The 17,173-nt window shown below is 43.4% G+C and overlaps 1 protein-coding gene across 1 annotated transcript in view; it reads right to left on the reverse strand.

The window, feature by feature from the left end:
* The window catches only part of SEMA5A (semaphorin 5A), a 411,791-nt gene that overhangs the window by 145,836 nt on the left and 248,782 nt on the right, over positions 1-17,173 (reverse strand). The window contains 1 exon segment of the mRNA XM_006915860.3: positions 8,410-8,472. Coding sequence (XP_006915922.1) covers positions 8,410-8,472 — 63 coding nt within the window.

The raw sequence follows: 17,173 nt of genomic DNA on the forward strand, positions 1-17,173 counted from the left end.
GGAGGTAAGGTAGTGGGAGGGTTCCCAGAGGTGACACCTAATATGAATTTCCAAGGAAGAGTAGACTTGAGTGGGGCTTCCTGGAGGAGATACCATCTGACACCTGCAGGATTTTAGCAAACAAAGGAGGGAAAAGACAGGGCAGGGGAGGGAGAGTGGGTTGTGCCAGGGTCCCCCGGCTGGAGAAAGCACGGTGCTCTCATTGCATGCAGAAGAGGCAGCGCAGCTGGGGAGCCAGACGTGGGCTGGGCGAGCCGAGCGAGTAAGTTTGCATTTTATTCTGAATGTGAAGGGTCTCGTCACGTGTTTTTACTGCACGAAGTTCTGGCCTGAGGTGACGTTTGTTATTATATTATAGGACCACTGGGGGTTCAACGTGGGCGCTAAGCTAGAGGTAGAGAGACTGCCGTTCGGGAGGCAGGTAAGGAAATCCTTCCACAATTCGGTCCCTCCTCACTCTGCTGGGACCGGGTGGGAGGTGCAGAAGGGCAAAGCCAGGATCCCGCAGATCAACAGGGCGTGTGTGGGGCCTGAGCCACCGACTGCAGCCAGAAGACGCTGCAAGGCGGCAGAGGGTTAGTGTCGCACAGTGCCCCGAGCGAGGGAGATCTGGACTTCAGGGCACAGCAACACTCCTTCCGCCGAGGGGAACCCCCATCTCCACGAAAGCTGAGTGGTCGGCGCTAGGCTGCCTGAACTTGCTTTCTAAATGCAAAGTGAAAGGTCAAGGGTAGGCCAGTCTCTTAACACTCTCCCTAACTAGCAAGGGTAGTGACGGGTAAACTGAAGACATTTGAACTGGTGGGGTGGGGTTGGGAGTGGGGACACAGAGTAAAAGATCTAAGTTATCTATGAGAAGAAGTAGGAAGTGAGTGCAAACGGTAGACAGTCAATGGGGTGAGCAAGGCACACCCACGGGGAGCTGTTTTGTTGTGTTGTTTTTATAACCGGGGAGAGGGCAGGAGAGTTCTAGAGAGAAAGAACAAAGCAAGACTTCAGAGGACCACATCGTCACCCCTTTCCAGGCGCTGGGAACACAGGAGGGATACGGTGGAGCCACCACCTCAGGGAGCAGAGGGGCACAGAGTCGCAAAGACAGGATCGAGGCGAAGATGAAAACGCAAAGCCTAAGCACGTCTGAGGGCGACTCCCAAACGCACCTTGGAGAACACAGAGCCAGGAGGGCTCGATGCCTTAACAGCTAAATCAGACACGAAAATGACACCCTGATCAAGAACGAGATGAAAAATCACGCGCCGTGGAGAGAGAGGTGGGGATTTCGTTCGCTTTCTGCTGCTGCTTTTAGACGTCCTTCAAGAACGAGTCGAGATGTAAAGAACTTTTTGATTTTTAAAGCAAGAAACTGACACAAGACAGCAATGTGCTAGAGGCAGTCCCTGTTAACCGTGAACTCGGGCAAGGGTAAACTATTCCAGGAGAAGCCTTCCGACTGAACCGCCGCCTCCGCGAGACGGAGGAGACGAGCGCCTCTAATCGATTATGGGGAGGGAAGAATCGAGATAAGGAAGGAGGCATTCATCTTCATCGCCCAAGAGAAAGACAGAGTGAAAACGGGACTCTAGGTCGGGAATATGATAACGAGGGTGAAAAAAAAGGTGTGGGGGGCAGACGGGGCATAGCAAATCCAGCTGGTAACTTGTTAAAAATCTTGGAAAAAAGTAAACGAAGGCGGGAACTCTATCATTTCAATTAGCATGGAGGGTTTTAAAAAGCGCGTTTTGGTCATCGGGACCACGTGGGAATGACACTCAGGGCGGCTCTGCTATCTGAGGAGGGCCACGTGCCCTGTGTCACTGGTGGGCTTCCTCTGGCTCGGTGCGTATGTAGGAAGGGAGGGGATAGACATCAGGAACCGGGACAATCGGACACAGAGGCCTGCGTGGTCCTCCTCTGAAAGGATGGAGGAGGACCCAGCCCTCCGGGACCTCAGGAAGGTCAAGCACTAGATGAGTCCAGTGTGCAAGGTCAGTGGGATGGGGCGGGGTAGGGGGAGGCCGGTGTGCCAGCAACGAGGCAGGTCAAGGTGTGAGCATCCGCTGGGCCCTGCAACAGAAACCTTTGGAGGCAGGTGGCATTTTGTTCCTTTACTGTCGTGAGCTGAATCTGTTTGCCCAACAGTCTGGCTCAACTCATCTGAGACCGTTCGTTCCCTCTCCCGAGTCCTCTCGGGTTTAATGTACAAACTGATTCTAGAAGCAGACTGCATGGAAATCCTAAACAAAGAAAGGCATTGAAAATAATAACTTCTTGGGCTTTGTTTGTTTGTTTGTTTTGAAGAGAGATTGGGGGAAGATCAAACAAAACAGTATAGATACATAGAAACAAAGAAAGTGGAGGTATTGGCTTGGGGCAGAAGATAAATTTAGGAATGAAAGAAAAAAAATTAAGAATGAAAAAAAAATGAGCCGAGCACCAGGCTTGGTGGTGATCGGTCCCCTCCTGGTGGTGACGCTAACGGCCAGATCCACGCATAGAAAACGTCCTGGTGAACCGCTTCGCAGGTCTGCGCTGCAGACGTGGCCTTCCGTGCGTGAGCCGAACTTGCTAGGAGCGCTGCTTGGAGTCACGTGTTTCAAAGTACGGGGACAATGCAGATGTCCCTTTAGGAGAGTCTGTCTTCGGTGTCTCCTACAGATCAGCTTAGAGAATGTCTTTGAGTTTGTTTTTCTCATCTGGGGATTTTTCCCCCTTTCCTGCCATTTCTGCACTTTGAAAATGGTCTCAGGGGATTTAATGAGTCCTGGTATCCAGTGCTCACTTCCGAGCCCACTCGCGGCCTGCCGCCACGGGGCTTCTGCTGACAACAGTGAGTCATCGATCTACATTTCGACGATTCCCCTCGGACATTGAAACCATCCGTGTGTGCCTGAGCTCCTGCAGGCTGGTCAGCTCGCCCTTGACTCCGAGGTGATTCTTGTTGGAACTAATAGCCGAGGTGCAGAGGTTCTGAGCTACTGAAAGAGCTTTTAAATGAGACCAGCCACTGCTCACCGGGCCTCAAGGACATAAGGTCTGGCCCCGGAAGGGAAAACTCACGTTTTGGGACCATTTTCTTAACGAGTTAACTGGTTTTTCCTTATAGCATTTCATCATTTTCTTTTCAAACAGCTGTGTTCTGCTTGAAGAAAAACTGTAATGGGGTAGAAAGACGAACAAGGAACGGGGTGGGTGCCCTAGCAACACCCAGCCCCTAGCCAGACCCAGCGGCTTTGGGACGAGGGAGGGGGCCCTGGCAGCCTTCATGTTCATCATGGCACTTGCACTGAAAGCGGTGTGTCAGTCTCAGCTCTGTGAGCATCCCAGGAGCAACTTAGAGTGACTGCCCGTGGCTTCTGGGTCGGATGTACACCGCCAAAGTCACGATGACCAGGGGGGCTTGAAAAGCCATATGTATGTGTGTGTATATGCATATGTGTGTGTGTGTGTGTGTATTCCATGCATATATATGCATACATATTGCAGAAGTGTATATATAAATATATAGACATGCTATTACATCTATATTTATACATATAAGTACAGAGACATAGATGCATATGTCTATAAATATATAGAGGGGAATACATCCATATGTATATGGACATATATTAAAATTATATTATACATAGTATGCTAATAAATTAAAATATAAGTTATATTTTATATTTACATAACGTGAGTATTTTCAAATGAGCTGGCTCCATGGGAAACTTGTTTGGGAAACTCCATTTCAAAAGCAAAACTTGCTCTCTGTAATCTGCAGTCCGTTAGTATCTAAAGAAGCCTCCATTTCTGAAGCAGTTACACGAGATAAAGGCAGGTCCATAATTTGCCACGGGTATCGATTCACGCACAGCTCTCCAAACACTGCCACTTCCGGTGACAATGTCACGTTTCGCCCCCTTGGGATGGCGCCACGTCTCTCTTCTCTCACCTGGAGTTGACCTCCTTAGCCGCACCATCTGATGACTTGGGAGCAGGGCCGCGGGATACAGCAGGAGGCACAATGCACAGAGCCCTGGATTCTAATCAAAACTCTCCCACTAACTAGCAAAATAATTCTAGGAACGTGGTGTTAAAAGTGCTGAAGTGAGGTCATAAACAAGAAACTTTCGAAAATGATAAAGTGCGATGTATACACAAAGCAGCCCTTTCAGCCCCTTAATAATCCGCTGTGTTTCCTTTGTAAGTTCCCAAAGGTCACGGGGGAAGGGCTTTGGCTGGGACATCGTGACCCCAAACAGACAAGGGGCTCTTGTTAGATCACCAGAGAACTGACTATTTATGTCTAAAATAATGTTTGTGTAAAAGACATTTAGATGGTTTCACAAAGCAGATTTCCATGATAGTATTTCAAAAAGAACTAAATACCATGGGTTTTATTACAAAAAGTTTTGGAATTCATAAAAACAGAGTTTTCCCCTTTTAATACACGGAATGTCTAAGCCACGGTAGGCAAAGCCACCCCCTTAGGGTGAGCTGAAACTTTTAGAAATAAAATAGAACGCAACCTTCATGAAGAACCGGGGGTCCCCAGTCCTCCCTTCTCTTCCAAACGGGCCCAAATCAAAGCATTGGCTACATTTTCCTGACCCCGAGTCCCTAAATTGTCATTTTTACACAGGAAATGATGTCTGTGTCGGTCCCAGCGATACCAAAGACATAGCAGGTAACGTGTCATCTGCAGCCAGCTGAGAAAAGTTCTCATCAGAGAAGTGAGTGGGTCCCGGCCGTGCCACCCCCGTGGGCCCAGCCCCCTCGTCCCCCATCACATTCCCGGCTGGGCGGTCAAATGTATTATGTGGAGGACACCAGATCAACTTTTCTGAGCGTAGGAACGAAATTCCTGCAAAATGGCTGGCATTTCTCTCATTTTTGAGATGTCACACTTTGCATTATTCTTTCAGTTTTAGGAAGAAGGGACACTTTGTAATCCTGTGTCCGTTTTCACAATACTACCACACGAACACAAATCTGAATTCTTGTTTCTAAACTCATGGCTGCAAAAAAAAAGGCTGATTTCCACTCCCCTGAATAAACGAGACATGTTAGTCAAACTGAGTCTGTGAGAACGGTTTCTGATTCAGCCTCTGGCACTGTTGCGACGGGGCGATGTGGTGGGGGGCTCTGAATTCTGAACTTGGGGTCCGGGCCTTGGACAGCAGCGCTTGGTCAGGCTGCTTCCTGCCCTTCTGTGTCTGGCGTCTGATGGTTCCTGTGTCAGCATGACGGGCCCTGGACGCCCCTCTGCTCACGGCCCACAGCTCCGGGACCAGCCCTGGGTGCTGCCCAGAGTGACGCCTTCGCAGCCCAAGCACACTCTCTCATGCACGTGAACTTCCACGGCACGCGGCTCTGCTGCCAGACGAGACGCTCTTTCGACCAAGCACGGGTTGTTCAGAACTGCCCATGAATGTATCGGTGCACCCCACACAGCCTAGGAGGATGTGGGTTTGCTCCTTCTCAGAGTCCTGGCACTCAAAGTTTACCGGGCTGAACGCAGTTCACAAATGCAGTTTGAATCAATTTTATTTACCGAGATTTGCCATTGTTCCTAACCCATTAAGACCAGAAACGTGAGGGACCTAAAGGCGAGATTTTATCTGATGATGTTGGTGTTCCTCGTTTTCTCTCTGAGCACAATGAAGTGTAGGCTTGATTGGCCCCTTCTGTGGATCAAGGGCATGTTACTCAACGGGCATGAAGACGACCTTGACTATGTGTGTTCTGATTTTTATTTGATGAATTTCTACCTGTGATCACAGCTTAAGGTAAGCAAAACGTGGGTCATTTCTGATTTAGAAGAAGCAACATTTCATCCCAATGATATACTACGCCGATGCTTTTAAAGTTAGTGACCGAGGTATTCGTAGGAGGAACCCTGGCTAGACTGAGAAATCGAGTGATTTCCTTTCCTGTATAAGGGAGGGGACTGAGGCGAAGGGCCTTCGTCATTAATTTTTCAGAAGCCTGTGAAATGAATAAGTGCGATCTAGACTCAACGAGAGGCGAGCACTCTTATGGGAAACAAATTCCAAAACGGACAACGTACAAGTTGCCAATACATTTGCCATTCGGGGAATGAAAGCCGATCCTCCACCAGGTAAACGTCTGGCAGTGTCTGGCGACGTGCATGGTTATTTCTGGTCCTCATGGCGGGGCGAGAGGAATTACCAGCATTTAGCGGTTAGTGGGCAGGACTGAAGATGAACAGGACCGAGCCCATGGTGATGGGCCCCAAGCATCAGCGGTCACCAGGGCGAGAAACTCTGAATTGAGGCTCGCCACCCAGGCCTGCTCGCTCGCTAGTCAGACGCCCAGCAGAGCCCGTGTCCTGGGCCCACTGGAAACCATCGTGCCCAGCCTCTCGTTGAGGGGCTGGGTATCTTGAAATGCATCATGACTAGGAAAGTACAAACGGTGACTGATAACTGAGGCAGTGGGTGGGGGACAGGCTTAGGCAGGAACCCCTAAGGAGAGGGGACACACGTCCTGAGAGATGCGTGAGGCGGGCAGAGCGCAGGCTGGGGGAAGGTTAGGATGGGGTGCCGGGAAAGGGAAGGAGGGTGTGGCCCCCTCACAGGTCTGGGGCGATCAGCCCCACATGCTCAGACACAGCAGGTGTCAGCAAAGTTTGTTGCTGAGTTTCCCCAGACGGAATCAGTGCTTACGGGTCACCCACAGACCCAGAAGAAAGGAAGAAGAGAACGCAGAGCCGAAGGACCGAGAAGAAGATGAAGACAAGAAGAAAAAGGAGAGAAAAGGAGAGGAAAGCAAAAGGGAGAGAAAAGGGTGAGGACAATAAGGGCGTCAGACAGCGTCCTGCCAGGGCCCCGGCGGGCAGCGACGTCACCAGCAAAGGGGACAGCGTTGGCGTTAGAAGCATGGACGTAAAGGCCCAGGCTTTCCATCAGTGAACCTCGCTAGCGGGAGGGAAGAAAGCGGGGTCTGTCCGCCGCAGTCCCGGCGAATCTGACTGCCCACTGCATTCCTCGGCGGCGTGGTCTTATGAGAAGGAACACCTGGGCTCGGGGACTCACGGGCAAAGGCACAGCGATACACGTGTCATCTCAGGACATGTGAACGTCACGGGCAGGAGAAGGAACGCCACCCAGACGGCGCCTTTTCAGAAGTTTTGTGTATAATCTCTACAAACCCAGTAAGGCTACAGCGGTAACTAAACCTATTACGTGCCGATTTGTTTATTTGGGGGAGGGGGGTTTGAAGAGACAGTATTCTGATTCTCTGTAACCTGGTGTTACCTTTAAATCTTCTTCTGTCTCTGCTGATTTCTCTCAGAGGCATTTTCTGAGGTTCAAGATCTTGCAGTAAATAGGCTTCGTCAATTTCTGCCTCTTTTCGTTTGTCTGGCCCCGAGCGTTTCCCTGGCTAAGACTTCATTTTCTTCCTCCTCTTCCTTCTTTCTAGTTCTTTATTTGGTTTGGGGAAACCAATGACCAAGTTTGCTGAGACTTACCCCCGTGTCTGACCCTCAAAACTGTTTAGTTAAAAGACAGGAACAATGCAACTGGGTAAAACAAAGCGCACACCAGTTTCTTACAAATACGGACGGTGTGAGGACCTTTTACCAGCGACGTCTCCCATCTGCTGCATTTCTTCCCCGGCTCTTGGTGCTGGGACCACGGTTGGTACGGTGAGCCTCCCTGGCTACTCTTTGCGGATCTGCCTTCTTCTGTACCCCAAAGTGTGATTCACATTGGGAAGCCCATGCTCCAATAGAGTAAGATAATCACGAACAGGATGAGACAATGAGCCTAAGAATTTTCTCAAGTACCCAGTACATTTTCTCAGACACATAAGAAGGAACGGTCCAGAGCCTCCTACTGACCAAGCCAGTGGTGGGAAAACACTTGCAAAGCGCACAGCTGCTCCAGAAATGTATTTCCGGCCTTAGCTATAATCTGCTCTTTCCTTAGGAAGTTGGGGGTATAGATTTTCTCATGAAGAGAGAGTACTTATTATAAAGATATGTTAAGTATATATATGAAATTATAAAGAAATCTCAAATTATTTTTGATGTAGTAATTTTATATATCATATAGTTACTTTCTGGAGTTAGCTGTAAGGTATGATTGGGGAAAATAAAAATATCATTTTAAAAATTCAGGCCCATGTTTTTCTAAGCGATATCATAACTGATGAATTTCATAGCTCGGTCTAATGATTGAGAGTGCAGTGAGATCTCATCTTCTTATGTTCTGAATCTTTTTTGGAAACTGATTGCTGCCAATCTTAATTTAATGTTAAAACCCTGAGAATTCACCGCACCTACATTTTGAATCTTGCTGTCTTTTACAGGGCATCATAATCAGGAACAGCCTTCACATTCAGACGCTTTACGTGCCGTCCTTGACAACGGCGATGGCCGCCCGGAACACGCCCCCTTACCTCCGATTTGCCCTTACTGTAGCAGGCCTTCTTGGTCACCTCGTCACACTGCCACTCCACAGCCTGTAGGAAACACCAAAATCACAACAACTATTATGGCTTTGACCGAATAAAAGGGAGAAATCCACAAGACGCCAGGAACCAGATGAGGAAATGTGGGCGCACCATGACACCAGCATTTCAAACTAATATTGAATTTACTCCAAATGCGCGAAATTCAGTCATGAGAGCTTATCTTTTTCTTTAAAACCGAAGCGTTTTAAAGAACTCACCCCCGTCCCAAGTATCATGTTTAAGCAGTAATCATGTGACGTTTGGACACAGTCACTGTAAGAGACACCTGCAGTGAGTTGGTGACGAGTGTGTTGGTTACAGAAATGATCGCATTAGTGAAATCACAGAATAGACACACGGTATGCTTCTAAGAGAAGCCTTGGAACCAAATGATCTAAATATTTAATTTAGACATCTATAGTTTAGTTTAATAGTATGTCATCTATCAATATTCATAGATAATGAAGCAAGAATGATTTTGCGTATCATTACTCCCAAGATACATATATAAATGATGAATCATCAATAAAATAAAGAGCTTATGCAAAAAGCACATCTACAGTTCCCCTCCAGTGCCAGTAATTTTCATACTGTTATTAGCTCTGACTAAATATTTAGAGCCTCAACTTTTAAATATTCTTTTCTCAGACTTTCCAGATCTAACTCATGCTGATCAATTTGATATGCGTACTTTTATATCTGATGTTAACTCCCAAATGGAGCCTGTGATTAGTTAGAATAACATACGGCACTTACTTCATAGAAATAAACGATGCTTACAAACATTAATGATCTCTATGCTGACACCGTGAATCATTTTTTGAACAAATTTAAACATCTGAGTTGTTCATCTTTTCTATCACTGCAGGGAATGTGGACTTTTATGGAGTAAAAATGTTTTCTCCATTCTGAACACCTGTTATTACAATTATGCTCTCTCTTGCTATTAGAGTTGGATTTCTGAAGAGGTAATGATTTCTGAAGAGCTGGTTAAGTCATTATCAGAAAAAAAAATGTAAGTAAGGAGCAATTTTTTGTTAATTTAGACTAATGTTAAATAATAATCTAAACCGAGCCAAACTGATGTCATATATTATGAAGGAGAATAATGGTTTCACTCTTACTTCTAGAAAGAAAATTTTTTTTCCTAATTCTCCTAAACTTAGGAGAATAACAGTCATGTTAACACCATTATCTAATATCTACTCTCCTCCAAGGAATGTTACATAACGGAGATTAAAACATAAAACACTGCATCTTGTATAACTTATCTTACTTGGCAAATATGAGTCCATAAGAAAAGTATCTAGAGAGAGCACTTCAGCGTTTCAAACACAAACAATACTACAACTGTTTTCCCTTGTGCAGACTTAGAGGTTTTTGTCAGTGTCGACATCTGATAAGAGAATTCGTTAATTGTTCCTGTGATGTTTTCCTGTTGCTAATGTTTAATGGCAACAATAAAGTCACAGTTCATCGGCATCTCATGCAAACAAACGACTTGAATTCCATGCACGATGACAAATACTTTCATAAAAAGTGACGGCACTTCCAGAGGGGAGAGAACAGTGTCACGTGTGGCTCCGTAACCATCTATCTCCATGAAGCTCACACAAACGCACCACCGTGGATCTGAGTGGACCTCTCCCTTCTCAGATCTCTCTAGAAAAGCTTGCTCTGCTGTTTTCACTCAAATAAAGACATCCCTGCCTTTGCCCTTAATTAAACTCTAAACAGAATTAATCCACTATGATGTATTCTTTTAGTCATTGGTATTAGGAGAGGGTGTAGTGTTTTATATCACAGAGAAACTAATGTTATATAATTACCGGGAAAAATAGACAGGGAAACGATTTAAGATAAAGAGGAGCTGATAGTGACTTTCACTGGTCTAGCGATTTTGTTGAAAGTTAAATAGCAATACTCTCTTCAGTCAACATGAGAGCTACGAGGAGCAGGGTTGGTATCAAGGTTACGAAAAGAATATAAACCAAATGCCATCAAAATTGTTCAGATTCTTCTGCTGAAACGGCAAACAAACAGCGTCCTAGGTCTACCTAATACCCAAGTAGACTTTGCATTTTCAAGATAAATATTGGCCAAGGATTGGAAGGGGTAAGTGATAGAAAAAAGAATGTGAGAGTTTTCAAAAATATTTCATTACTTCAGCCGGTTTTTCAAGAAAGAGCAATTGCTCACATAAGTTTATCAGACCAATAGAAAATAGGACAAAACCTTACGGATTTTTCTGAAGACAGTTTCTAAAAGTAGCAAAATTCACTCTCCTGAGACATTTTTATTACTGTATCACCAGTTTCCAACAATATCCAAATCCAGAATTAATTACAGACTGTGGTCGAATAGCTTTTCTGTTGATTCACTTTCTACTTCAATAAAGGAACAGGATAAAGGGAAATTATATTAACAGTAGAACCAAACAACCTATTGTAAAACTGAACACATATGATTGGATATCACAGAACTTGGAGGAAAAAATGGAGTGGGAAAATGTGTTTTTCCGATTGGCCTAAAAGTGGCTGTTCCAGATTAATCCTACAGTGTCTTTCTACTCCTTCAGTGCTCTAGACTGTACCCATTTTGACCACTATGGAAAATGGGGGGGCAGGGAGAGGCTAGGGGGAAAGCTCTCATTGGAGAGAAATACAAATATGTGAATATCGACAGAGGTCTCCTGGACCGGATCTGATTTCTCGGTTACTCATTATTCTGTATAAAATTAGATGATGTTTTAACCTGACCATAATGTTCTTCATTGCGTAAGATTTGTTCTAATCAATTAAACTTTTAATCAAGCCTTCCCGCTCCATTCTCAATGGAGATTCCTTGTCATTCTTTCATGTATGGGATTTTGGAACTAACCTCTCCACTGATTTGTGAAGCCATCTTCCTCATTGACTTCCTTTTAAGACACTTCTCTACCTGCCCAGATCTATCTTTATGAGAGTCAAAACAGACGCAAAGGCGTTCTACATTTCAGATCCCATTACAACACTCATGATCTAATTTCCCGAGTCTCTGGGTTTTTTAATCTTTAATTTTTGTCATCTCTTGTCTTTTTTCATTGCACGATAGCCCAATAGAGAGAAAAGGAATCTTAATTCTCTATTCTATCACGCGTTTAGTCTTCGCTATATTTTTCAGCAGCAGACATGTAGCGGTGACATTGCTATTCTTTGGACATCCAAAGGCTATACACGGTAGGCAGTGAGTTTGAAATACCTACATTTTAAAAGACATGAAGATTCCAGTCTGTGATACAATTTTTCTTTTGTCTCTAAATACATATGAATAACACCCGTGCTCTTCAACTACTTAGCAAAGATTTTGCTTTATACACATGCATGCGTTCTCTCATGTAATAAATATTCAGTAAATACCTGCCAAGTGCAAGAGACTGTGCTAGATAATGATTGATGGGAGGAAAATCAAGTGTATAGATAATATTTGCACATATCGGATATTAGTTTATAATATACATGTCTTCCATCAACCTAGACCTGCTGAATCTGAGAATGGGGAAGTCGTCATTTTTATTGCTACAGTAGCCATGTTCAGGTCAGATCCAGGGATAGACTGGAGCTTACGACATCATGAACTTTCAGGAACTGACAGTGTTACAGACCAACCCAAAAGGAAACAGAGTAAGTTTGCAGAGAAGTCATTTTACATCTGCAGAACGCCCGGGACTGTAAGAAAGCACCTTATGATACAGTCCACACCTCACTGTCATGCACACACAGGTGCTCGGGGTATGAACAACTGAGTGAAGCTCTCAGGAGTAAATCGGATGTAGGAAAGAGCAATGATTGGCTCTTTTTATGCACATGTTACATACGTATAAATCCGAAGTTCTCAGAAGGATGTCAACAAAGCTGCGTATTATCACATTCTGTGGCGCGAGAATTAGACAGGGACCACAAAGGCGGATACTTTTCATAAAAATAAAGAGAGCAACATTCTTGGACAGATGGGCCACCGCTCCTTCAGCAGATGGCTTTGCTAATTAGATACTGGCGAAAGATAACATTAAAAAAAGTAGTTTAATTACATGATGCCCAAAATTAACAACCACCTCAGGGCTTTCTTTTATATAAGTCTGCATTCATATTCTTATGTCATGTATTTCTGCGAAACGCTGGAGGACGTTCAGGTGTCATGGCAATTATAAACAAATTGCCAGGGAACGCGAGGCCATATCTTCGTTCAAAATGGAAGCAAAACACAAAAGAGTTGGAACCTGAAATAACTGTATTTTTATGTGACTTGAATAAAGCGTCAATCGAATTATCCTCGAGCATGGACATCATCACTAATTACCTTTAGTGGCCACCTGTGACAGGTTCAAAACAAGTGGCACTTAAGATGGAACACTGTGCATTGAAGGACACAAATCGGTAAATAGTTTAGTCACTTTGGGAGGATGTGTCCGATACTCCTCTCAGCCTCGACTTCTTAGTGAATATTAAGTGTATGTGTTCATTTTTTAATATTAATTTGCCATACACGTGCATTTATGTCTCTGTGCTATCCATACATTTATCCCATTTCAGTCTCTATAATATGTGGGAGATACCATACTATAATACTTTGGATGACAATACTGACTAAAAAAATTACCAAAAGCCACGAAAACAGTACACAGGGGCACCAAGATTTGAACTTTGTAACTCGGACTCAAAGCCTGTGCTCTGACCACTCTCCAATCACAGACTCCATGAAAATAAGAGTCCCTCCTTACTGATTTGTGTCGCCCCCACCCCCGATAATTTAGTAAAATATATACCTAAATCACAGAAAACGTGCACATCTAAGCTCAGAGCTGTTGGCATTCGGCAAATATTAATTAATCAGAAACAGCATCGATTCTCCTGTCGCAGAGTATACTCATTTTTAAAGCCTCTGGACCCACTCATGGTCCTTTCATTGATTTTAAAGGGGATATGATTCATCTAATGAAACTGTGGAGTCAACCGCTCTATGGCCAAGGTATGGCAGAATCACGGGTCGCTTTTGTGAAATTAACCTCTTGGATGGGAGAAGACATTCTGTTTTGATAGAGCAACGATGTTGTGCTTTCGAAATGAATGTCGAGATGCCACCCCTTCTCTGCGATGCTCCTCTAAGGGCCCCTCGTTAACCTGGCGTACAATCCAAGCCATCTGGAATGTTCCGCCGTATCCAGCCACTTATTTCCTCTCTGTCTCATTTCCTAGTAATCCCACACACGCTCGGTTCTGGGAGACACAGATTCCTCGGTGTGGCCCCCAGACCATGCAGACCTGCCCCATGTGGCCGGTGCACCAGCCGGTTCCACTTCCTGGAACACTCTTCTCCCGAGACCCACCTAGCTAACACCTGTGCTTCCGGCACATCTTTGCTCACGTGCTCTCTCCGCATCGGGGCGCATATAACTGCGTATGTCAAGCCACCTCTGTCTCCTCAGTCCCCACGAGGAGGCAAGGGACATTTGGGCAGCATCTTGACCTCTTGGTTCACTTATTCCTCACATACAACAAGAGCTCAATAGACTGTTGAATGACTGAATGAATACAGAATGCCACGCCCCTGTGGCATTGGCATTGTAAGGCTTTGGACACTGAGGGGCTGTGGCCAACACCCCTCAGGGTTCCTCGCCAAACCCTATACTTTGCCCTAACAGTGACTAGAGGAGCAGGAAGGCAGGTGCTCTGGAAACAAGGCCAGGAAGGGCCAGAGCGGGGATTCCACACGTTTTCAGAGAAGACTCATTTCTTCACATTCGTAGGTGTGATCACACATTAAAAAAGGTAAAAGTGGCATTTACTATATCTTCGTTATAAGTGCTAGATGATAACGTTAAATCATCAGACAAATGTGAGGCTAAGTGACTGTTGAGTCACAGTGCTCTCGGTATCCAATTATTTCTGTATTTTATTTTGCTTGCCTACTTGCGAAATAATACTGATTTATATAAATTAAGTCGTAATAAATAAGGCCACCTCTGAATCTCACTTAATTTGGAGTATGATCTGAAATGACAGCAGATACCTTTTTCCATGCTCTACAATAAACCAAATAATCCAAATACTATAATAAAAGTTAATGCACTGAGGGTTTCCAATCCTTTATAATTTCGAATATGGTCTATATTGGTGTAAATTGTTTTTAAATAATAGAATTAAAACGTATATAATATACAAAATCCCTGAGGATCTTAGAATCCTGAGGTTCCAGGAAACATATTTAACGAGTCACTGTTGTAACAGACTCAGTGCCTCTGATAAGAAACTTAAAGTGCCTGGAATGGACCTAAGTTTGGAGGAAAAAAAGTAATGGGGGATGAGTTCTAATACCCTATTCCCGACATGGATGTGCCCCTGTGGGATGACGTCATGAAAAATAAATGCATCGGGAAGAAGCCCGATATTAAAGGACATTATCATATCTGGTATAATATTTTACATGATAATTTCAGACACTCGGGTATCAAACAACTGTCACACCTCAAAACTATCGCCATTAATTAAAGTGATGCTGGAAGTTAAGGCTAGTGAGGGCAGCGGCTCTTGGATTCAGAGAAATCACTTTTGTGAAATCACCAAGGGAATTGGTTTGAAAAACCAACTGTCCAACCTAAATGTAGTGAAAAAATCCAATTACTAGAGGAATGACTATTTTTAACATAAAATTCTTAAAGTATTAGTATATAAGAAACTCAATTCAAAGTTAATCAAGCATGGGATAAAAGCACAGTGCACTGACTTCTCAAGGATTTGCCTAATTCGATATTTCCCAAATGGGTTTCATAGGGAAACTATTGTTTCTAATGCCATATTTTCTCGTTGTTAAAACATACAATCACATAGATCATGTCGTTCAAACATCACAGTACCTGTAATATTCAACAATGATGTTTGCTAGAAGCTAAATGGATACATCCCGATCAAATTAAAATTAGACATTTTAACCGATGGAACATTTATTCTGCACATGCAAAGAGATACCCTAAAAGGAATAAGTTGATTATAGAAAATCATGAAAAACATCAGACTGAACCAAAGTTGTTATGACTATTTGAAGATCTTATGAGATGATGACAGGAAGTCTTACAAAAATAAGTAAATGAAAGAATGAATGGATGAATGAATGAATGAATAGAAGGAGAAGCACATTGGGATGCTTTGTAGAACCTTGACAAACTCTGCAGATAAATGACTTTGTATAACCATGTTTTTCTTGGAAATGTCTTCATAAGGCTAAATTTGTAGTATGGACTTGACCAATGCTTTCTTGCACAGAGCATACATATGACTACTGGCGATCACATTCTAGCATTCTAGAAAAGGAAAGAGGTCTGGCCCTAAAACAGAGATGAGCTTCCCAGACACACGATGAGATTCCATTTAGCTCCATCTAGTAAATGAGTCCGAAAGCGTTTCAAGTACGAGAATATAGTCGAAGGGTTCTCACAAGTCATATAAAGGACCAAGGGTTTTATTTTGAGGCAACGTGAAACAAATGCATAGAAGGACTTTGGCAACCACTGCATGGATGCAAACGAAGAGGCAGAAGCCCTGAAATTCTTTGTCTGGCTTAGAATTTCATTTTCTTAATGTTAATAAAACATTTAAATACGTATTTTTAAATAATAAAATAAGTTTTCAAGAGCATTATCCCATTTGCGATTCCATGTGTCAGATTTCTCTTGCTTGAGGTATAGGGTCACCCATACTGTGGTCATCAATCTTTGTCCTCACATTGCATATTCGGGCTAAATCCTAATGAAGAAGTTATATACGAACTTTCAGCTTAATAGCCAATATAGATGTAAATATATGGCTGTTTGTTTCTGGCTTTTCCATCAACAGTTTCTACTTTTCTGAAACTAGCTTCATGAAAACAAACGACACTTCATACCTGATTACTTTTCTCGGCAGCTTTGAGTTAGAACGTGCACTATAAAGCTCGGATTATGGATGCTAATCGAGGAATTGTTTTATAGTCACTGCACCACTCAGAACTTATTTATTATTTGTGGTATAAACACTTGCTTTCTGAGATGCATCTCACCACTACAAAGATTGACTTTACTTCCAGATCACAGCTTACTGAGCTATTTGCCAGATCGCAAGATATATTGAAAACCCTTTTTATGGGCCCGATCGGCATTATTTCCATAAATATTTACTTGCAGCTGAGAGAAATGTACATTAAAATTTGTTTTCTGGGGTATATTTGGGTAGTTACATTTCTCTCTTATTTAATATAAAATATGTAACAGGATGATATTCTCCTGTTCAAGAAGCATTATTTATAGTATCAAAATGTTAAATGAAGACTTAATAAATGTTAGCAAAATATTCATTTCTCAGTTAATATTTAACATTCTCATTATTTGAGGACTATCTGGTTGAACTCATTAAAGCCAATAACTTCATATTAAATAGCAATTTGTGATTTTGCCATTTATTTCTTCAAATGTTTATCTCTCTTCTATAGTATAATCAGTTTATTTACATGCTAGGAGGTAAGGCCTAAAATATTATCATTACCAAACTCTTTAATGAAGAAGAGCTCTATCTAAACAAGTCCATAAGAGCTGGTGAGTTTTTGATATATATAATGTCTAAAACATTTTGATTGAAAATGAATATGTTCTGTTATATTTTACAATACATGGAGGAGAAAATCACTCGGTTTCTCCCACCCC

This window comes from Pteropus alecto, unplaced genomic scaffold, assembly GCF_000325575.1.
Source record: "Pteropus alecto unplaced genomic scaffold, ASM32557v1 scaffold66, whole genome shotgun sequence".
Taxonomy (NCBI): Eukaryota; Metazoa; Chordata; class Mammalia; order Chiroptera; family Pteropodidae; genus Pteropus; species Pteropus alecto.